The sequence below is a fragment of the Tamandua tetradactyla genome, chromosome 9 (assembly GCF_023851605.1).
Source record: "Tamandua tetradactyla isolate mTamTet1 chromosome 9, mTamTet1.pri, whole genome shotgun sequence".
Taxonomy (NCBI): domain Eukaryota; kingdom Metazoa; phylum Chordata; class Mammalia; order Pilosa; family Myrmecophagidae; genus Tamandua; species Tamandua tetradactyla.
In genome coordinates this window covers 30,871,427-30,895,952 of record NC_135335.1, presented here as the reverse complement: position 1 = coordinate 30,895,952, position 24,526 = coordinate 30,871,427, and the positions used below count along the sequence as shown (strand labels likewise).

The 24,526-nt window shown below is 39.7% G+C and overlaps 1 protein-coding gene and 1 pseudogene across 3 annotated transcripts in view; one reads left to right on the top strand and one right to left on the bottom strand.

Moving 5' to 3' along the window:
* Positions 1 to 24,526, top strand: part of RUVBL1 (RuvB like AAA ATPase 1) — a 96,142-nt gene that overhangs the window by 9,699 nt on the left and 61,917 nt on the right. For all 3 annotated transcript variants that reach the window (XM_077116348.1, XM_077116347.1, XM_077116349.1), the window contains one exon: positions 21,903 to 22,035. In XM_077116348.1, the coding sequence (XP_076972463.1) occupies positions 21,903 to 22,035 (133 nt within the window). The remainder of the gene's footprint in view (positions 1 to 21,902; positions 22,036 to 24,526) is intronic.
* Positions 11,908 to 13,325, bottom strand: LOC143646909 (nucleoporin SEH1 pseudogene; annotated as a pseudogene).

Sequence of the window (24,526 nt, the reverse complement as noted above, 5' to 3'; positions counted from 1 at the left end):
AACTCTTTTCGAACTCTGTGCCACTTTGAATCTGTGATGGACTTCAGAAAAGCCATGCCTTTTTTTTTTTTTTTTTTTTTAAAGGAAAGACAGAGAGAAGGAAGGAAGGATAGAAGGAAGGAAGGAAGGAAGAAAGGGAAACATCTTTAAACATTTTCTTGTTTTATTGTATTTTGTTTTTCCGTTTTTTGTTACATGGGCTGGGGCCGGGAATCGAACCGAGGTCCTCCGGCATAGCAGGCAAGCACTTTGCCCGCTGAGCCACCGCGGCCCGCCCAAGCCATGCCTTTTAATCCTCATTCAGTATTGCTGGGTGGGAGCATTTTGATTGTTTCCATGAAGATGTGACCCATCCAATTGTGTATGGTAACTTTTGATTAGATAATTTCCATGAAGATGTGTCTCCACCCACTGAAGGTGGAGTTGCTTACTGGAATCCTTTAAAAGAGGAAACATTTTGGAGACAGTCCCTTTTTGGTAGAGCTACTAGAAAGCCAGCAGACGCTGCCATGTTTTCCATGTGCCCTTCCAGCTGAGAGAGAAATGTTGAACGTCATCGGCCTTCTTGAACCAAGATATCTTTCTCCGGATGCCTTACATTGGACATTTCTATAGACTTGTTTTAATTGGGACATTTTCTTGGCCTTAGAACTGTAAACTAGCAACTTATTAAATTCTCCTTTTTAAAAAGGCATTCTGTTTCTGGTAGATTGCATTCCGGCAGCTAGCAAACTAGAACAAACTCTCTCAACCACTGATACCTTATTTGTTACACTTCTTTCTCCTATTGGTCAGGATGGTATTGTTGATCCCATGGTGTCAGGGTGAGACTTATACCTGGGGGTCATCTTCCATGCTACCCGGAGACTTTCATCCCTGTGTGTCATGTCCCACGTATTGGGGAGGGCAGTGATTTCACTTGCAGTGTTGGGCTTAGAGAGAGAGGGGTTATGTATGAGCAACAAAAGAGGATCTCTGGATGTGACTCTTAGGCATACCTATAGTTAGGCTAAGTTTCTCCACTATATACATAAGCTTCTCAGCAGAAATCGCAAGATCAAGAGCTTGGTTTGTTGATTTGGACTAAATGTGACTGTTATAAGAACTTAAAATCTCGGCCCCTGTTTTCTTAAAAGTATTTTCTAAATGAGACTGTACAATAGTTGCTGTTTTGTTTCTGGCCTATTTTGCCTCCCTAAATGTCTCTCTGTTAATTTTAAACAGTTTAATTTGCATATCATACAATCCAACCTAAGTGAGTAGACGTGCCTTCACTATCATAATCTATATGAAAACATTTCCTTTTCTTTCACAAAGAGTCCATACTACTTCCCCATGCCCCCCACTTGTTGACATTTAGTTTTGGCATAATGCCTTTGTTACATTCAATGGCAGCATGTTATAGTGTTACTGTTGACTATAGACCCTAGCTGACTTTGGTTGTACCTTTTCCTGTATACTATCCATTTTCAGCTCCTTGCAATGTTGACATTCATTTGTTCTCCCTGCTGCAAAAATGTTTTTTTATTTGTACATTTAATCATCATCATTGCCCACTCTAGGCATTCCTAAGTTATCTCAGTCTTTATCCTTTGTCTTTCCTTCTGGTTTCATACATGCCACCAGCTGTTCTCCCTCAATCATGTGGACATTCAGCTTCATTCAGTGTACTTATATTGTTATGTTACCGTATGGTAGGATCGTGCTATCCAGTTTTGAATTTTTTTTTGGAGGGGGTGGTGCATGGTCCAGGAATTAAACCCAGGTCTCCCATATGGAAGGCAGGCATTCTACTGCTGAACCACCTATGCACCCTCATTCTTAAAAAAAAATTTTGTTGTAAACAAACAAACATACAAACTTTCTTGACATACAAGCATTCTTGACATGGTTATAATCAATGGCTCACAATATCATCACATAGTTGTATATTTATCATCATGATCATTTTTTAAAAACATTTGCATCTCTCCAGCAAGAGAAATGAAAAAAAGAAAAAAGAAAAACTCATACATTCCATACCCCTTACCCCTCCCTTTCATTGTCCACTAGTATTTCAATCTACTCCCATTTATTTTATCCTTTGCTCCCCCTATTATTTGTTTATTTCTTATCATATTTTTTACTTGTCTGTCCATACCATAGATAAAAGGATCATCAGACACGAGGTTTTCACAATCATACAGTCACATTGCAAAAACTTTATCATTTAACATGGCTACTGGAACACAGCTCTACAGTTTCAGGTACTTCCCTCTAGGCACTCTAATACATCATAAACTGAAAGGGGAATATCTATATATAGTGCACAAGAATAACCTCTAGGAGAACCTCTCGACTATGTTTGAAAATCTCTCAGCCACTGACAGTTTATTTTGTCTCATTTCTGTCTTCCCCTTTTTGGTCAAGAAGGTTTTCTAAATCCCTCGATGTTGAGTCCTAGCTCATCCTAGGATTTCTTTCTCACATTGCCAGGGAGGTTTACATCCCTAGGAGTCATGTCCCACATCGAGGGGGAAGGGCAGGGAGTTTGCTTGCTGTGTTGGCTGAGAAAAAGAGAGGCCACATCTGAGCAACAAAAGAGGCTCTTGGGGGTGACTCTTAGGCCTAATTTTAAGTAGGCTTAGCCTGTTCTCTGCAGTGCACCCTTATTTTTATCACTCAGAGTTCTCAACTTTATCACTCAAAGTTCACTGATTATATTAGTTCATATTAGTGAGACCTTACAGTAATTGTCCTTTGTTTCTGGCTAATTTCACTCGGCATAATGTCCTCAGGGTTCATCCATATTGTTACTTGCTTCATGATTTTATTCTGTCTTACAGCTGTGTAATAGTCCGTCATATTTATATACCAGAGCTTCTTTAGCCACTTGTCCTTTGATGGTCATGTTGGCTGTTTTTGTCTCTTGGCAGTTGTAAATAATGCTGCTGCAAATGTTGATGTGTAATTGTCCGTTTGTGTCTGACCTTCAGTTCCTCTGAATAGATACCTAGTAATGGGATTGCTGGATCACATGGCAGTTTGATACTTAGCTTGCTGAGGAACGGCCAAACTGCCTTCCAGAGTGGTTGTATCATTTACATTCCTACCAATAGTGGATAAGTGTGCCTTTTTCTTCACATCCTCTCTAGCACTTGTCGTTTTCTGATTTATATATTTATTTTTTGATAATGGTCATTTTGGTAGGTGCGAGATATCTCATTGTGGTTTTGATTTGCATTTCCCTAATAGCCAGTGAAGTTGAGCATTTTTTCATGTCCCTTTTAGCCATTTGTATTTCCTCTTCTGAAAAGTATCTGTTCATATCTTTTACCCATTTTTTAATTGGGTTGTTTTTCTTTTTGTTGTTGAGTTGAAGAATCTCTTTATAAATTCTGGATACTAAACCCTTATCTGATACGTGATTTCCTAATATTGTCTTTCATTGCATAGGCTGCGTTTTTACTTTCCTGACAAAATTCTTTGATGCACAGAGTGTTTTATTTTGAGGCGTTCCTATTTATTTCTTTTTTTCAATGCTTGTGCTTTGGATGTAAGGTCTAGGAAACCACCTCCTCTTCAAAGATTTAAAGATATTTCCCTACATTTTCTTTTAACATTTTTATGGTGTCAACTCTACTGTGTATGACTTTGATCCATTTTGAGTAAATTTTTATATAAGGTGTGAGATATAGATCCTTTTTCATTCTTTTGCATATGGGTATCCAGTTCTCCAACCACCATTTATTGAAGACGCTGCTCTGTCCCAGGTGGATTGGTTTGAACACCAAAATCAGTTGTCCATAGATGAGAGGGTCTATATCTGAACACTCTGTTTGATTGCATTGGTCAGTGTGTCTAACTTTATGCCAGTATCATGCTGTTTTGGTCACTGTAGCTTTGTAATATGCTTTAAAGTCAGGCAGTGTGAGACCTCCCTCTTCATTTTTCTTTCTGAAGATATTTTTAGCTATTTGGGGTACCCTTCCCTTCCAAATTAATTTGGTTATTGTTTTTTCTGTTTCTGCAAAGTAAAGTGTTGGGATTTTATTGGTATTGCGTTAAATCTATAAATCAATTTGGGTAGAATTGACATCTTAACTATTTTTAGTCTTCTAATCCATGAACACAGTATGCCCTTCCATTTATTTTGATCTTCCATGATTTCTTTTAGCAATTTCTTGTAGTTTTCTGTGTGTAAGTCTTTTGTATCCTTAGTTAAATTTATTCTTAAATATTTTATTCTTTTAGTTGCTTTTGTAAAGGGAATTTTTTTCTTTATTTCCTCCTCATATTGCTCATTAGTGTATTAGTGTATAGAAACTACTGATTTTGGGGTGTTGATCTTGTACCCTGCTACTTTGCTGAACTTGTTTATTAGCTCTAGTAGCTTTACTGTGGGTTTTTCAGGATTTTCAACATTTAGTACATATGTCTACTTGTCTAATTGTCTAATTGCTCTGGCTAGAACTTCCAGCACAGTGCTGAATGGTGACAGTGGATATCCTTGTCTTGTTCCTGATCTTAGGCGGAAAACTTTTAGTCTTTTCCCCACTGAGGATGATGTTAGCTGTGGGTTTTTCATATATGCCCTTTATCATGTTGAAGAAGCTCCCTTCTGTTCCTGTCCTTTGAAGTGTTTTCATCAAGAAAGGATGTTGAATTTTGTCAAATGCCTTTTCGGCATCAATCAAGATGATTATGTGGTTTTTCTGCTTTGATTTGCTCATATGGTGTCTTATATTAATTAATTTTCCTATATTGAACCATCCTTGCGTATGTGGAATAAATCCCACTTGGTCATGGTGTGTAATTCTTTTAATGTGCTGCTGGATTCGATTTGCAAGTATTTTGTTGAGGATTTTTGCAGCTGTATTCATTAGAGAGATTGGTCTTTAATTTTCTTTTTTTGTAGTTTCTTTGGCTTTGGGTGATGAGGGTGATGTTGGCGTCATAGAACGATTTAGGTAGCATTCCCTCCTCTTCAATTTTTTTGAAGAGTTTGAGCAGGATTGGTACTCATTCTTTCTTGAATGCTTGGTAGAATTCACACGTGAAGCCATCTGATCCTGGACTTTTCTTTTTGGAGAACTTTTTGTTTCTAATTCTTTAAATCCATATTTAATATATTTTTAAAAAAATCAGAAACCAAGCATGCTGGAGCAGTTCTAAGGCATATATTTCTCTTTAATAGGAGAGAGATCTTTAACAGCCCTTCCTCCTTGACCCCCTTTCCCTCCAATTCACTTGGGCCACTACTGTGCATTTAGAGCATATTTAAATTTCTTTTAGGGAATTTTAGTCACCATGTGAGTCAATAGGGCCATATATTTGGGGCTTAGAAGTGGTGTTAAATGTAATTGTGTGATGAGCAGTAAGTTTGATTTACATGAGGATCTCACATTTATTTGCATATGGAACTCAGTATAGCTCAAATCACCTCCATGATAGCTTCTATTCCTATCAGTTGGCCAACTTTTCTTAAACCCTGTGGAACCCGGTGATTTGGGACAGAGATAAAACCACTATTTTTTAACTCTGTTAGCTGTGGCCTTCATAAGAGCTCTAGGTAACAGAGACAAAATTTAGAAGTCTGTGAATTTATATTCTTTTTTTTATTTGTTTTGTTTTTCTTTTTCTTGTATAAGTAAGTGTATTTAAATTGCAGGTATTTGAGCAAGCCAGAGGATGTGTGCTGTTCAAACAATATAGTTAACAATGTATCTAACAATATACTTCAGTCTCCCCTCCAGTGACTTCCCTTCTGTACAATATACCGTCCCATTCCACTACTCCTATCAAATCAGCCAAAAAAAGTTGTCCATTGAATAATCTGCAAAACAAAATAAAAGAAATCTTTGTTAAGCAACCTATCACTTATACAGCAATAATATTACCCATAATTTACAGGTAAGTCAGGTGCTAAACAATCAACTGCTGATTCTTCTGAGTTCCCTACTAATGCAGAAGTGTGTTAGTAATGACTTTCTCTCAAAGTCAAGATAATCATTTGCTCTTAGACTTTTGCTTTCATTGTGTTGTACTTGTTTTATAACGGAGTAGAGATGTATGCAAAAATATATTTTGAACCCAAACCTCAGTATAAAACTTAAAGAACTTGGTATTCTATCAGAACAAACTGCCATTAAGACAGTAGCATATGCATACCAAAGGATTTATGCTGTGTTTTCTTCACTTCCAGCCTTTAGAATTAGGCAGAAACAATTAAAAATAACATTTCAAAACTGTTCTCTGACTTCTTATAAGAAATGTGTTGGTTTCTGTCAGGTCAGTTAATTGTTTCCTTCCTTCCTTCCTTAAGTTACCAAATACCAGAATTAACACAAATCCCTGAGCTACAGCTCCTCTCTGAGGAGAAATAGAGGGTTAGAATCATCATGACATTGTGAAAATCACAGTTAAAAAGAAAAACCTGTCTTCTCTGGTTTGAAAGAATGTATGGACCCTAGAAAAGCCATGTTTTAATCAAAATCCCATTTTGTAAAATGGCAGAATAATCCCTATTCAATACTGTATGTCTGAATCTGTAATTGGATCGTCTCCCTGGAGATGTCTCCCAATCAGGAGTCGTTGTTAAGCTGGATTAGGGGAGATGTGTCTCCACCCATTTGGGTGGGTCTTGATTGGTTTACTGGAGTCCTATAAAAGAGGAAACATTTTGAAGAATGAGAGATTCAGAGATAGCAGAAAATGCTGCAGCACCACGAAGCAGAGAGTCCATCAGCCAGAGCTTTGGAGATGAAGAAGGAAAATGCCTCCCAGGGAGCTTAATGAAACAGGAAACCAGGAGAAGAAGCTAGCAGATGATACCATGTTTGCCATGTGCCTTTCCGGATGAGAGAGAAACCCTGACCCTGTTTGCCATGTGCCTTCTCACTTGAGAGAGAAACCCTGAACTTCATTGGCCTTCTTGAACCAAGGTGTCTTTCCCTGGATGCCTTTGATTGGACATTTCAATAGACTGGTTTTAATTGGGACATTTTCTCAGCCTTAGAACTATAAACTACCAACTTATTAAATTCCCCTTTTAAAAAGCCATTCCGTTTCTGGTATATACAGCCAGGCAGCTAAAAAACTAGAACATCCTCCCTCAGGCCTGCTCCCCCCAGCCTGCAGCAACTTCAGGAAGTGATTCTCGGCATTGAGGGGTAGGGGTAGGGTCTGCTTCTGAACCCTGGTAGCCAGACTGCCAGTCCCTGTCAGCGTGACTAGGAAGCTGACCAGCGCCCAGGTGATAAGCTGACTTGCAGTACTGGCAGGTGTGCCAGATACTGCGTCTGTGGGACTGCTATTCCCATACCTGGCCAGGTGATCCTCCTGGCACCTGGAGGCCTGGTCCCCCATGATGGATGATTGAGTCCACCTCTGGGCTTCCTGTTGGCTCTGACAACTCTGACCCATGCAGAGTGGTTTCCCTTACCAGCAGCTAGGATAGGGTAGAGTGAAGGGCTATCATTTCCCTCTGTTGCACCTCCCTTCCTGCTTCAGCCTGCCCCCGGTCAGGGATCATGGTCACTCGATCCACTCCACTCTACTGTCCCAATCCACCTGGCCTCTCTCCTCCCCAAGATTGCCTAGATACCCAGTTTTATTACTTACACCCCAGGAGTGTATTCCTAGTTAGTTTCTTCCCATCCTTTATCTTGTTTCACAGAGCAGGACTGAACTGAGTCCACTTGCTCTGCTATCTTCCTAGAAGTCCTCCTTCCTATGAAATATTGAAGAACCACTTAGATCATTCTCCCTATAGGACTGCAGTCCCAACAATTTTTTCCCCATCCCCTATCTTGTTCTATGGAGCTGATGTGAATCCAGCATACCCTACTCTGCCATCTTCCCAGAAGTCTCTTTTTCAGTTTCTTTTTTTAACTTTTTTATTAATTAAAAAAATTAACAAAACATTAAGATATCATTCCATTCTACATATACAATCAGTAATTCTTAATATCATATAGTTGCGTATTCATCATTTCTTAGAACATTTGCATCGATTTAGAAAAAAATAAAAAGACAACAGAAAAAGAAATAAAACGATAACAGAAAAAAAAGATTATACATACGATACCCCTTACCCCTCGCTTTCATTTACCACTAGCATTTCAAACTAAATTTATTTTAACATTTGTTCCCCTTATTATTTACTTTTATTCCATATGTTCTACTCTTCTGTTGATATAGTAGCTAAAAGGAGCATCAGACACAAGGTTTTCACATTCACAGAGTCTCATTGTGAAAGCTATATCTTTGTTCAATCATCATCAAGAAACATGGCTACTGGAACACAGCTCTACATTTTCAGGCAGTTCCCTCCAGCCTCTCCGCTACATCTTGAACAACAAGGTGATATCTACTTAATACATAAGAATAACCTCCAGGATAACCTCTCAACTCTGTTTGGAATCTCTCAGCCATTGACACTTTGTCTCATTTCACTCTTCCCCCTTTGGTTGAGAAGGTTCTCTCAATCCCTTGATGTTAATTCTCAGCTCATTCTAGGGTTTTTCTCAGTCCCTTGATGCTGAGTCTCAGCTCATTCCAGATCTCTGTCCCACGTTGCCAGGAAGGTCCACACCCCTGGGAGTCATGTCCCACGCAGAGACGGGGAGGGTGGTGAGACTGCTCGTCATGTTGGCTGGAGAGAGAGGCCATATCTGAGCAACAAAAGAGGCTCTCTTGGGGGTAACTCTTAGGCCTAGATTTTAAGTAGACTTGACCTATCCTTTGTGGGGTTAAGTTTCATATGAACAAACCCCAAGACTGGGGGCTCAACCTATAGCTTTGGTTGTCCACACTGCTTGTGAGAATATCAGGAATTCAACTTGGGGAAGTTGAATTTCTCCCCACTTTCACCATTCCCCGAAGGGGGCTTGCAAATACTTTTCCAGTCACTGATCAAATCACTCTGGGATTCATTGGGGCATTACTCTGGACAAACCAACAAAATCTCATGTCCTACCTGAGATTCCAAGTACTTATGACATTCAATCAAACTATCTACATGAGTTATATTAGGAAATGCTCTAGTCAAAATAAAAATTTTGTAACAAACATTTTTTGCTTTAGTCTCACACATAATGTGACATTTTAAAGTATTAATTATTATCTATTTTCAGCACCCTGCAATAATGATGTTCCTTTGTTCTTCCTCATGCAAAAACATTTTAAAAATTTGTACATTGTACATTTCACTATTATTATACACTCTAGGCATTCCTAGATTATACCATCTCGATCTTTACCATCTATCTTTCTTTCTGATTTCATTTATGTCCCCAGTCCTCCTCCCTCTATCATTCTCACATGCAGCTTCATTCAGTGTTTTAACATAATTACATTACAGTTCGGTAGTATTGTGCTGTCCATTTCTGAGTTTTTATATTCAGTCCTGTTGCACAATCTGTGTCCCTTCAGCTCCAATTACCCAATATCTCACCCTATTTCTATCTCCTGATAGTCTCTGTTACCAAGGAAATATTCCAAGTTTATTCACTAATGTCAGTTCATATCAGTGAGACCATACAGTATTTGTCCTTTTGTTTCTGGCTAATCACACTCAGCATAATGTCCTTAAGGTCCATTCATGTTGTTACATACTTCATAACTTTATTCTGTCTTACAGCTGCATAATATTCCATCTTATGTAAATGTCACAGTTTGTTTAGCCAACTGTCTGTTCATGGACATTTTGGCTGTTTCCATCTCTTGGTAATTGTTAATAATGCTGCTGTAAACATTGGTGTGTAAATGTCCATTTGTGTCCTTGGTGTCGTGTCCTTTGAGTAGAGAAAGCATATAGATGGGTCCTGTTTTGTTTTTTTTTTCACTTAAAATAGATTTCATTAAATACCTAGGATAATTACAAAAGCTTTACACAGTAATTCCAAGTAGTGAAAGGCAATTTCCTTTAAAAAAAAAAAAAGATCAAACAGCCTATATTATGTTTTGCTGCTTTATACACAGGAATGATTTACTTTATGTACTAGTCAGCTGCAACATTAACCTATAAAATTTAAAACCATTCTTAATATGTCTCAAAAGCAGAGTGAACCTCATAATGATGTACTTTCACGTTAACCGGATGACAGAGCATAAGCATGTCTGGACCATGATAACAATTCACAATAAAGTGTACAGAACAAGCACTCGGAAGTCAACTACTGTCTGTCCCTTTCGCAGGCACGGTCCCTTGTACATCTCTCACTTAATCAAAGGCTACCTACCAAACACTGAAACTGATGTTCCTTTGATGCAGAAGCACAAACACATTTAGGTTCCAAATACTGTATTCTGGTTGTAATACATGTAAGACAGACCAGACCCTAAATCAGAAAAACCTTCTGAAAGAAAATAAAGAAAAACAAAAAGCAGCCAGAATGAATGCATTTACAAGCACATGGATAAGGCCTTTAAAATGTGGAAGCAGTGTTTTAAACCCCTTCCTTCTCAGGTAAGGGGTGGAGAGGCCGAGAGATAGATCTGCGAGGGTGAGGATACTGGAGGCTGGCAGTGTGCTCTACCAGAGGAGGAGGAGGAAGGAGCTGGGCAGAACTGGACCAGCGCCACCCAGCCCTTGGGGAATCCAGAGGGGGAAAGAAATACCTGAAACAATGAAAACAGGAACAAAACACCAAAACAAAACAAAACAACAACAGAAGAAAAAAAAACAGAAGAAAAAGAGAAAAGCAGTAAATACAAAGAACCAAAGAGAAGAAAACACATGCTGGAAAAAAAAGTCTAGTATATTCATGCCAAAACTAACAGAACATAATAGCAAAATAATCCTTACTCAAATCAAGATCACTTAGCAAATGTACAAACTTGAAAGAAATATAATCCAGTAAACTTAAAATGTTTGTAAAAAATCACCAGAATGAATTTCACAAATAGACATTAGTTTTATATATTTAAAACATTTTCTAATCTGTCGGAAACATACTTGATGCTATCCTGTAAATGTACAAATCTACTACGCTCCTTTGTGCAATGCTTTCATTTGTAGCAGCAACAGGTATACTTTTTTCTGTGTATACATGATATTGAGAACCAGTTCAAATACACTTCATATAGTATGGCTAGCTATTGCAACATATTGTTAAAGAAATATAATCACTGAACATACTGTATAGTTCTCCAAAAACTTTAGAATAACTACAGAATTTTTATAAGAAAAAGGGCTCAAAGAATGTCATATTGTTATTCTTCTGCCATTTTATCACTTACCCGTAATATATATTTTAGTAAACTTAAAAACTTACAGCTTTGTCATCAAGTTCGGAACTCTAGAGGATACAAATTAGTGCAAACAGCTAACTAAGAAAATTCTGGGACATGGAAGGTTGAAGCCCATCTGCATGCATGATTTTAGCAAAATTTTAACTGCTTTTCAAATTATAGCTATGTTTCCAAATTCTGAGTTAGAGGAAACCATAAGCCATGAGATCACACCATAAAAATACACAAGCATATATTACAAACATTTATCTCTTTAGTGATTACTAATTAAAAACTTACAAAGGTGTTTTCATTTTACTACCAAATTATAAACGAAGCAATACCAAATGTTTAACTTGGCTACAAACTATACAGTCAAATTGCATTCATTTTACTATTACTACTTCTCTCACTCCTTTACTGATATTTTTTAAGTATTACAAAGAAATGACAGCGCTGTACCAAATAATATCATTAATATAAACCAATTCTATAAAAGGTAAGCAAATTAGCACTCAAAACAATCTTATGAAAATTATTTATTCAGTCTTCAAACTGGAATGATAAAAAGTCATCTTTTCAGCTTACTGTTTCAGAAACAAAAGAAACAGCCTACATACCCCAAATGGAATCAAGTGATATTTTACCCTCCTCCCAATTACTTAAAAGGATGATAATCCTTTTCATTTTTAAACTCCTGTTTAAGGAATGTTCAAGAACATTTCAAAAAACTTTTGGTGGCAATATCTCAACAAAAAGCCTCTCCATTTATATTTCCAAAGTTTCAAATGGTGCAATAAACTGGCTAGAACAAAAAAATGAAATTCACGGTTGTTTAAAGGCCTTTTGGACTGCGTTTAGTAGCAAGCAGGCTGCTGGTGTATCTCGGGAGAGGTCACACGGCATGGGGAAGGGGAAAAGGAGCTCGCTCTCCATTCCCGTGTGCATGCAACAAGCAGCAAACAGCAAAGTTACTCCGTTAGCTTGTATTCAGCTGTGCTTTCTGCCAGCAGATGATCCATTTAATGAATTTTGTAGATTTGAAATATTTGAACCTAGGGAAGGGTTTGAGTTTCCCTGCTGAGAACTCCCGTTCTCAGCAGAGGGCTCCCATTACCTTTCAAAATACCAGTACACTTCCAGTTGTCCATGTAATTAGCTTTCCACAGTCTTACACAGCCATCATCTCCTGAAGATGCTTGTACTGTTCCCGTTATATTCCAACTCACTCGCCAGACCTGGGAATTATGATTATCAAACTGAGCCACTACATGGATTTCAAATTTTTTTGGCTCACCAGAGGAAGTAAGTTCTTTCCTCACTGGTTTTAAAGTAAAAACCCTCACATCCTTGGTTGCAATAGCCAGAATATGGAAAGATCTCCCTAAATTTGGAGCAAACGCAATATCATGCACAGGATCAGTGACGGTCATGAGAGTCTCTGCTTTTATGTATTTCCTGGTGTTCTCATTATATTCAAAAACCTGCACTTTGGCCATTGCATTTGGACCACTGTCATCACTTCCTACAGCTATCATGGGAGAATGAGCACGGGAGCTTGAAGGGTTCCAGGAAATACAACTACAGCTCAGCTTACACGAAATCTCATGCTGCAGAGACCACTGACTGAGGTTCATAACATCTGGTGCCTCATATATTCTTACGATACCATATGCTGAACAAGTTGCTAACATAAGACCCATATGCTTAGGAGCAAATTTCACATCAGTAACTGATGTTCTGCTATCCACCAAAGTTGTTCTCTTCACCCAGTGACTCTGTCCTCACAGTTTGTCATTCGATTCTCCTACTATTTCTTCCCAAACAGCCACTGTTCGATCAAAGGAACAGGAAGCTAAAACCTGTCCAAACTCAGGGTGGGCCCACGTCACACGCCACACAGATCCACTATGTGTCTTCCAGCTAGCAGTACAATGCCAATCTCCACTTTCACTTTTATCCCAGACCTTGACGCTCTGGTCGCTGGAGCAGGTCGCCATCCGCCGCCCGTGGAAGTTGAAAGACACATCATGGATGAGATCTTTGTGATCCCCCGCAATGCTGCGAGCCACGAACATTGCGCCCACCGGGCCCGTGCCTACCGCGCTGGCCCTATGCGCCCCCTTGGAAGGACCCCGCGCCTTAGCGCGTGCGGACGCGCCAACCGCCGAGGTCCCGACTGGGTCCTGTTTTTTAATCCATTCTGCCAGACTATGTCTTTTGATTGGAGAGTTTAATCCATTAACGTTAAGTGTTATTACTGCACGGGTAGTACTTTCTTCTACTATTTTGCCTTCTGGATTTTATATGTCATATCTAATTTTCCTTCTTTTTACCTTTACTCATAGTCTTCCTTTCTCCACTGTTCTCCACACCTCTCTCTTCTGTCTTTGTATCTGTCTCTAGTGTTCCCTTTAGTATTTCTTGCAGAGCTGGTCTCTTGATCACAAATTCTCTCAGTGATTTTTTGTCTGAAAATGTTTTAATTTCTCCCTCATTTTTGAAGGACAATTTTGCTGGATATAGAATTCTTGGTTGGCAGTTTTTCTCTTTTAATAATTTAAATATATTATCCCACTGTCTTCTCGCCTCCATGGTTTCTGCTGAGAGATCTGCGCATAGTCTTACTGGGCTTCCCTTGTATGTGATGGCTTGCTTTTCTCTTGCTGCTTTCAAGATCCTCTCTTTCTCTTTGACCTCTGACATTCTGATTATTAAATGTCTTGGAGTATGTCTATTTGGATCTTTTCTCTTTGGGGTACGCTGCACTTCTTGGATCTGTAATTTTTAGTCTTTCATAAGAGTTGGGAAATTTTCAGTGATAATTCCTCCAATAGTTTTTCTCCTCCTTTTCCCTTCTCTTCTCCTTCTGGGACACCCACAACACGTATATTCATGCGCTTCATATTGTCTTTCAGTTCCCTGAGTCCCTGCTCATATTTTTCCATTTTTTTCCCTATAGTTTCTGTATCTTGTTAGATTTCAGATGTTCCGTCCTCCAGTTTTGAAATCCTATGTTCTGTCTCTCAAAATCTACCATTGTAGGTTTCCATTGTTTTTTTCATCTCTTCTACTGTGTCTTTCATTCCCATAAGTTCTGTGATTTGTTTTTTCAGGCTTTCAGTTTCTTCTTTTTGTTCTTTCCTTGCCTTCTTTATATCCTCCCTCAAGTCATTGATTTGGTTTTTGATGAGGTTTTCCATGTCTGTTCGTACATTCTGGATTAATTGTTTCAGCCCCTGTATGTCATTTGAATTGCTGGTTTGTTCCTTTGACTGGGCCATATCTTCAATTTTCCTAGTGTGATTTGTTATTTATGCTGGCATCTAGGCATTTAATTACCTTAATTAGTTTATTCTGGAGATTGCTTTCACTTCTTTTATCTAGGGTTTTCTTGCTGGATGAATTTGTTGTCTATCTGTTCTTTGACATTCCATTCAGCTTTATCTGGACCTTTAGCTTAAGTTTTGTTTGATAGAGGAGAATTTTTCAGTTCTTGTTTTCTTGTTTCTTGCCCTGCTTGTGTGGTGCCTTTCCCTCACCCACACTTAGGAGGATCTACTTAGATATTATAGACCCCAGCCAGATTTTCCCAGACCAAACTGGCCTCCCATTAGGAGGAAAGGGTCACCTGTATCGGTTTTCCCTGAGGGTGAGACCCAGCAGGTTGAAAGACTTTCCTGTGAAGTCTCTGAACTCTGTTTTTCTTATCCTGCCCTGTGTGTGGTGCTTGTCTGACTGCAGGTCCCACCAGCATAAGATGATGCGGTACCTTTAACTTTGGCAGACTCTCCCTGCTGGGGGCGTGGTGGAGACAGAGGAGAGGTTGTAGGCTGGTTTTAATGGCTTCAAATTACCAAGCCCTGGTGTCTGAATTCCTTGATGGAGGGATTCCACCTGAGTTGGGCTTCACCCCTCCCCTGGGGAAGGCACAGGCTCCAGACAAGCCCCCAAAAGAGCTCACTTCTGCCTGTGCCTGGGGCAGTTGTAGCCTGAAAAGTCCTGCCGCTGTTTCCAGAGGCAGTCAAGCCTTTGTAGATATACAGCCACAAAAACCTCTGTTTCCTTCTCTTTTTTTCCCCCCTTTTTCTGTCAGTCATGACCCTTTGGCGCCGGGGCAAAAATGAACAACCTCTGCTTTGATCAGGTTCACCTAAGCTGGGGGCCTATTTTTAGTAGTCAGAATTTGTTAATTAGTTCCACAATTGGCGTTTGATTGTGCCCAGTCCCTGCTGCTGGTAAAGTCCTTTCCTTTCCCCTCTGGGAAGCGGTCTGTGGGGGAGGGGCGCTGGCCGCCGCAGCTTTGGGGTTCTGGGGGGTGCTCGCAGCCAGTCCAGCTGGTCCAGACTGGGGTACGCTGTGTGTCTGGTCACTGACATGGCCCCAGGAGCTGTTCTGTACTGTTTCTGGTTATTTAGTAGTTGTTCTGGAGGACGAACTGAAATGTGCACATTGTTAAGCTGCCATCTTGACCCGGAAGTCTCTTTTTCAGTTTCTTTAACAGTTGTTGTATTTAGCAATTCAGACTCTCAGAACTGCAGAACTCCACATCTGAGTTTTAGGTGTCACACAGGTACCCAAAATTCCAAGGAAATTCCAAGTTATTCACATATCGCATAGCATCTCAGAATCTAGATGTACACTTACAACTCTGGATTAAATGTGACTTTTATAAGAGCTTACAATCTAGGCCCCAATTTTCTTGTATTTTCTAAAAGAGACCATACAATGTTCATTTGTTTCAGCCTTATTTTTTACAACATAATGTCCTGTTGATGCTTGTTGGTTGATGATTGTGAACTCCTTGTAGTTAATAAGTATGACACTTTGAGATGTTATGAGTATCCTGTTCCCCCGTAACCTTTCATTTTTGTTTTAGCATTAATTGATGATAATTGCCTTATCAGTTATCACATTGTTGTTGCAAAATAGTGATTTTTTTTGTTCTGTTATTTCTTCTACATTTCTTAGCTTTTTTTCCGTAATAAAGCAGCACACTTCTCCGAATCTGGCTATTTTTGATAGCTACTTGTTCCTTGTTCATGAAACAGTTCCTTCTTTTTTTTCCCTAAACATTTTGTGTTTCTATCTTTGGTGGGCTTGTGTTTTCCTGATCAATTATGTGAGGTTCCTTTAATCTCCTAATGTCAGGGCTGAGTGTCTCCTAAGTACTTGTTAGGGGTTTTGCTGTATAAACAGCCCAGGGACATGTGATATGAATTTTGTGATGTTCCACTCTAGAGGACCTAACAGTGTTAAGAATGGGGCTTTGACATCTGGGGAATTTCTGATATTCTTGCAAGCAATGGGGACAGCCACTTCAATAGGCTGAGCTCTTGATCTTGGGGTTTGACCCTGTCATGGTCAGGGACATGTGTCAACTTGGCCAAGTTGTGGTACCTGTTTATCTGGTTGGGCAAGTGCTGGCCTCTCTGTTGCAATGAGGACATTTCATAGAATTAGATCATGATTATGTCAGCTGCATCCACAGCTGATTCCATTTGTAATCAGCCAAAGGGGAGTGTCTTCTGCAATGAGTGATGCTTAATCTAATCACGGGAAGCCTTTTAAGGAGGATTCAGAGGAGACAGCTTCCATTCCTGCTTCGGCTGGTGAGCCTCTCCTGTGGAGTTCATCCAGACCCTCCATCGGAGTCGTCGGCTTCACAGCCTGCCCTGTGGATTTTGGACTCTGCATTGCTGTGGTCACATGAGACACTTTTATAAATTTTATATTTGCAAGTGTTCTCTGTTGATTCTGTTTCTCTAGAGAACCCTAACTAATACAGACCCTATGAAATGTATTCCTGCAAAGGATAGGCTAAAGCTACTGATAATTATGCCTAAGAGTCACCCCTAAAGAACCTCTTTTGTTGATAGAAGTAGCGTCTGTCTTTAAACCAACTCAGTGGATGAACTCACTGCCTTCCCTGCTATGAGGGACATGACTCCCAGGGTTGTAAGTCTCCCTGGCAGTGTGGGACCCGACTCCTGGGGATGAACTGGGACCTAGCATCATGAGATTGAGAAAGCCTTCTTGACCAAAAGGGAGAAAAGATAAATTAGACAAAATAAAGTCTCAGTGGCTGAGAGATTTCAAACAGAGTCAAAAGGTTATCCTGGAGGTTATTCTTGCACATTACATAGATATCCCTTTTTAGTTTATAGTGTATTGGAATGGCTAGAGGGATGTACCTGAAACTGTTGAACTGTGTCCCAGTAGTCTTGATTCTTGAAGAAGACTGTATAGCTGTACTGCTTTTACAGTGTGACTGTGTGATTATGAGAGCCTTGTGTCTGATGCTCCTTTTATCCAGGGTATGGACCAATGAGTAAATAAAAAAACAAAGGATAATAAATAAATAAATAATAGGGGGAGATAAAGGGTAAAAACTGGGTAGATTGTAATACTGTGGGTCAGTGAGAGGGACGACAAAGGGTACGGGATGTGTTCTAGTTTGCTAGCTGCCGGAATGCAACACACCAGAGACGGATTGGCTTTTAATAAAAGAGAATTTGTTTTGTTGATTCTTCAGAGGAAAGGCAGCTAACTTTCCACTGAGGTTCTTTCTTATGTGGAAGGCACAGGATGGTCTCTGCTGGTCTTCTCTCCAGGCCCCTGGGTTCTAACAACTTTCCTAGGGGTGACTTCTTTCTCCATCTCCAAAGTCCCGGACTGAGCTGCAAGTGCTGAGATGAGGAATACCTAACTGCTTAGACTGTGCTACGTTGCGTTCTCTCATTTAAGCACCAGCCAATTAAGTCAAATGTCACTCATTGCAGCAGACACGCTTCCTGGCTGACTGCAGATGTAATTGGCAACAGATGAGGTTCACGTACCGTTGGCTTATGTCAGCAGCAACAAGATTAGGTATGCTCACCTGGCCAAGTTGACAACTGAATCTAACTAACACAGAATGTAAGAGTTCTCTTTTCTTATTTCTTTTTTTTGGAATGATACAAATATTCTAAGAATGATCATGGTAAAGGATATACAACTATGTGATGATATTGCAAACCATTGATTGTATAATATGGTTGAACTGTATGTGCATGGATATTTCTCAATAAAAATATTTAAAAAAAAAAGAATGAGGCTTTGAATTTGAGTTTTGGAAAAAGGAGATGTTTAGATGAGACTGAAGTCGAGTACATTTCTTCAAAACTTCTTTTGGCAGCGTGTTTCTTTGTGTATCAGTCAGCACTCACCTAGGGGTAGGCCCAAAGAAATAATGGCTTTAGAGATTTGGGTTTGCATCCTGGCTTTGCTGCTTACTATTTGATCTTAGGTGAGCTGATAATTTCTGAGTTTTTAAAAAATGTTTTATTGTAGTAACTATATATGTAGCTTTATCTATATAGCTATATATATATATCACAAATTAGCTATTTTAAGTATTTTTAAGTGTGACAGTCAGTGTTATTAATTACATTTGCAACCTTGTGTTATCACTACCGCTACCTATTACCAAAACATTTCCAACAACCCACACAGAAATTCTGTATCCATTAAGCAGTATGAGTTTCAGTTTCTTAATCAGCAAATTACAAACTTGATTATCAAGTTCACATGCTAGTTGGGAAGATTCAGTGAGATCTCATGCAGGTGACATGAAGTAGGTATAGATGAATGGGTATAGTGGCCATATCATGTCCCTGCCTCCTAGGAGCCTTTAAATGGGTGAAACTAGACATAAACTCGTATTTTAATGGAAATACATTATTATCTCTTCTGTATTGGTGAAACGAGAAGAACCGTTCCACAGAGGCAGATGCCAGTGATACAGCCAGTTCACAACAGAGTGTGGGGAGATGGTGCCTGTAGAGATGCAGTAGAGAGATATAGTGGAGAAAATCTAGAGGAGTAACTAGAAAATAACTCATTTTGAATAGAAAGTGGGAGTAGCAAGCCTGTGGGAGTCTTGGTGTTAGAGTACTGCTTACCTGAGTTTTACCTGTCATAACCCAGAGATTTCCCTTGGCTCTTAGGATACCAGAGAAGAGCAGTTCTTTTTTTTTTTTTTTTTTCCTGAGCCTTTACCTTCATTTTACTCAGAATGTAGTCAACAGTAAATTACAACTAGTTGTTTTCAAATATTTACGTGGATGTTGGAAACCCCATTCGGAACTATTCCTTAAAGACACTTTTACTAAGACACCCATGTGATGTTAAGACACATTTCGTGGAATGGAATGAAGTACGACGGTGAGTGGGATTAAGGTGCTTCAGTCTCTCAAAGTGCAGTCATGAGTTTATCTCGGTACATGGTACTCTGCACTCCTCCTAAGTTCTTCTGATTCTGGTCGTGGACATAATCAAAGCGGCTGTCATCTCCACTGGCCGGCGCTTTCCAGAGCGACCTGTCATCCTGAAAGCATGGCCCTACATTTGGAGAGTGCGGGTGCCGCCGAGGCTGGCTGGGATGGATAGCAGGATGATACTGAGGCTGGTAATTATGGACTTCGGGATTTGTTTTAGAGCAGAGCTGTGCTGCTATCACCGGGTTGCTTGCTCTGAAAGTTGAATGTCTTCGGGAAGGATAGCGTTTGCTAGGCTTCCTTTCAAAGGTGCTGGTCCTCCGCAGCCTGGCGTCGTGGGTAGCTTGATATTCCGTCCGCCCACTGAATTGGAAGCGAGATCCCAGCCTGATGAAGTCTGATCTATTTGACTTGCTATTCCCAGGGGTCCGGAGTCTGAAGAAGGCGTGGTGCTCCACCGCACACTTCCACAGGTGCTTGTGTCTGAGTTTCGGTTCATTCCAAATCAGACAGAAGCGATGGAATTTGATATCTTCCAAAGGTGGAAAGAGTGCAGGGGAAAGAACCCTGCCCAGGCGGAACTCTCCTATCTGAATAAAGCGAAGTGGCTGGAAATGTATGGGGTGGACATGCACATTGTCAGGGGAAGAGATGGCTGTGAATATTCTCTTAGACTGACCCCGACAGGCATTTTAATCTTTGAAGGAGCTAACAAAATAGGCTTATTCTTTTGGCCTAAAATCACCAAGATGGATTTTAAGAAGAGTAAACTAACACTTGTCGTGGTCGAGGATGACAATCAGGGGCGCCAACAGGAACACACGTTTGTGTTCCGGCTGGACAGCGCCAGGACCTGCAAGAAGAGCAGTTTTATAGTTAAAAATCTATGGGTCACAGATCAGATGCCCAATGCAGTAAGTCACCTGAATGGGTGAAGGGACTGGATATGAATACTTGAGAACATTGGGGGCTGTGGGAACTTGGGCTTGCATGCCCAGAGTAAAGGAGGCAGTGGCTCTCGAGCCCAGGCCAGTTGCTACTCTGAGGTAATGCCACTTAATTTTGACCAGATCATCAGAAGAAACTGAGTGAGTAGCTGAAGTTCTACATGAAATTTCCCTTATTCAAAAAATAGCAAGAAATTGCATTTTAAAACACACATGAGATTATGCAGCCCAGATGCACCAGTTTGCTACCTGTGATTTCATCCAGTGCTTTAATTTGACAGAGTGTGAACCAGGTTCCAGAGACCTGCCATGTGCCCAGGTGACACTGAAAATAAGTTGGTCAACTAGGACTAAAACCCAGTTTCTATGCCTAGGACACTGGCATTTGTGCCAGGCGATGTGCTGATTCCCCAACAGATTCTGCTCTCTCAAAACTCACTAAAAGGGCTGTGAAAAGAAAATCTAAGATGAGCCTTTAATGGACTAATTTTAAAACACTGTCGAGAGTTTCACTGTTGTTCTACAGTAACGAATTTATTTTCTTCATGCCCTTTCTTTTGTTCTTTAGCCCACAACCTTGGAACTGGCCTCACTACTGCCCTTCTTCAAAGTTGAGGAAAGATGAAAATGGCATTAAAAGGCCATGACATTTCCCTGTCCTGTCTCACCTTGAAAGCATTTGTTTTTCAAACTTGATATTTGACCTAACATCTGTTAAGTCTTTCTTTTCCATTTAGCATCTGCCAGTTGTTGTTCTCTTAACAAAAATCAACTTGCTAATTTACTGCTGAGCATGCTCAACTGTAACTTGTTAGAACCAACTTATAGCTTCAGAATCTGAATATATCATTTCTCACTATTTTAGACTGCCTAACATAAAATGAACACCACTAATTCTTTCCTTCATTATTAATTTTTGATGGGTTGTAGATTGATGTTTTCCTGTATTTGTAAAAATGAAAAGCAGTATCTCAAATCTTCAGTAGTGTTGTTCTGAGTGATGAGATATTGGATATTGAGGGACCAATTTGGAAGACCGTTCTAATTGCAATGGGAACATGAGCTCTGGAACCTTAATGCCAGACTTTAAATCTCTACTCTCCCTTTCACTAGCTTATGGTACCTAGGATATATCATTTCATCTCTGTATCTCAATTTCCTCATTTGTAAAGTGGGGAAAGTAGCCATGTTGCTTTGTAAGTTGAGTGAATATCATGTGTGGTACTTGGAGTTGAACCTTGCACTGCTCAACATCTGATAACTTGTAATTATGGGAATGATTAGAGAGTCCATTTAGGTTATAAATTGACTGTGTCCACAAAAGTCGTCAAACACATATTGTGTGAAATATGCCAAATGATATAATTCAAAGAACTAGCACTTTAGTCATTCCTGGTTTGTAATTTTATCATGGGCTTTGTTTCTGAATCCTCATAATGTCATGAATGTAAAACAAGTCTGTTTCTGATTTTTCTTTCTGTAGACAGCCCTCGCTCTGGCCATTGCGCAGGAGCTGGGCAGTAAGGTCCCTTTCTGCCCCATGGTAGGAAGTGAAGTTTACTCTACAGAGATCAAGAAGACAGAAGTACTGATGGAGAACTTCCGCAGAGCCATTGGTGAGTGTTATGTTGGTAGGGGCATTTGTTCTCACTTGTCCAGTGAGCTGAAGCCTCTTACTTGTGAAAATGCCTTTATGACTTGAGTATGTTACACTGTTATTTTTCTTCTGGTACCATGTAACATCTTTGCAAAAAACAAAAACAAAAAGTTCTTCCAATTGAAGTGCATTTGTTGAAATGCTGAAGTTCTTTACATAACAAAATAGATGTGGCTATAAAACAACCTATTAAAAAACAAGTCAGATTTTCCTGGCAGTTTTCTTATGCTTTTAGAGATAACTGTCTCTGAAAAGGTTTTGGACTCTGGCCAAAAGCATTGTGTACAGTGCTGCCAGAATGCCCCTGGTCTGGGATGGTGAGCCAGGAGGATTATGGCCTATCAGACAGTGAGGAAAATATCTAACAGAGCCTTCAAGCTGTGCTGCCATAGGTTGAGTGCCTGTTTGTTATGTGCTGGTCCTCAGCATTGGTTATTGCCTTTGACTCCCTCAAGAGGAAGTCCTCAATCTGCTTTCTGCATTTGAAGAAACTGAGTATCAGAGAATTAAGTGACTTGCTTGTAGACCCATCTTGGAAGTTACAGAGCACAGTTTGCATCTACATGTTTGATTTTAGAGCCCATTCCCTGAAGACATAAGTCTGAAAGGGCCAGATCCTGAATTCTGATCTCTTACCAGCTGGAACTTCAGGGTCAGGCTCCTCGCCCTGTTTATGCTGGTCTTGCTTTAGAAGAAATCCCAGTTCACTTCTGATCTATTTAATAGAAATAACTTTTAACTGTTCCATAACAGTCAGTTTTGTTTTTATTTTTAACTTCTTTTATTGTATAGTATAACATATATACAAAGCAAAGAAATAAAAAAACAATAGTTTTCAAAACACTCTTCAACAGGTGGTTACAGGACAGATCCAAGAATTGTCAGGGGCTACCACACGATCCTCGTATTTTTCCTTCTTGCTGCTCCAGAACATAGGAGGCTAGAGGCTTAAATATTGTTTTATCATCACAATCAATTTTTTTTCCTTCTTTTTTTTTGTGAAAAATATCATATATGCAAAACTATAAATCTCAAAGCAGAGCACCACAATTAATTGTAGAACATATTTCAGACTTTGACATGGGTTACAATTTCACAATTTTAGGGTTTTACTTCTAGCTGCTCTAAAATGCTGGAGACTAAAAGAGATATCAATTTAATGGTTCAGCATTCATATTCATTTGTTAAATCGTTATCTTCACTGTATGACTCCACCATCACCTTTGATCTTTCCTTACCTCTCATTGGGGTTGTTTGGGCTATGGCAATTCTAAATTTTTGATATTGGAAGAGTCTGTCACTAATATGGTGGAAGGAGATGGAACTATCTGATGTACTGGAGAGGCTAGGCTAGGTTTCAGGACTTATCTGGACCAGGGACCCATCTGGAAGTTGTAGGTTTCTGGCAAGTTTCTCTAGTGCATGGAACCCTTGTGGAATCTTATCTATTACCCTAGGTATTCTTTAGGATTGGCTGGAGTGGTTCTGGTTGTGGGTTGGTAGGTTATGATAGGTAGCAAAGTCTACTGAAGCTTGCGTAACAGCAACCTTCAGAGTAGCCTCTTGACTCTATTTGAACTCGCTCTGCCACTGATATTTTATTAATTACACTTCTCTTCCCTCTTTTGGTCAGAATGTAATTGTTGATCTCACAGTGCCAGGTCTGGATTCATCCCTGGGAGTCCTCTGCCACGTCGCCAGGGAGACTTTCACCCCTGGATGTCATGTCCCACGTACGGAGGAGGGCAATGATTTTGCTTGCAAAGTTGGGCTTAGAAAGACTGAGGCCACATCTGAGCAACAAAAGAGGTCCTCCAGAAGTAACTCTTAGGCATGCTTATAGGTAGTCTAAGCTTCTCCGCTACGTATGTAAGCTTCACAAGAGTAAGCCTCATGATCAACAGTAAGCCTGTTGATTTGGGTGACCCTAAAGTTTGACACAGTATCAAGGATTCCCTGCTAGTAAGGTAAATAGTTCCATATTCTTTCTCCCCTCCCTCAGGGGACTTTGCTAGTACTTTTTGAATATCTGCTTAATATACTCTAGAATGTTTCCAGGCATTACAGTAATCTATACAGTATTAAAGGACCTCTTTCTTATTCTGTGCTCCCTGTGTTTCAGTTGTTCAAATGAGCTATACAGATAGATTGAATTAGATTATGCACTATAGAAAATTTTGGTTCCAGATCAAATAAACCTTTCTTCCATTGATCTCAAAGAGTATGTGTGGTTCTAAAATATAGACACTGTCTTCCTTATGCCTATGTTCTGAATTACTTTTAACCCCAACCAATTTGGCTTCATTCTTATCTCTAAATATCAGGTTATATATATATATAAACAGCTTTTCAGAATCCAGAAATATTAATCGCTACTCCAAACTTAATGTGTCTGCTCTAAAAGCTTACAGTCTAGGCCCTTGTTTCTTATAAGCATTTTCTAAAGGTGG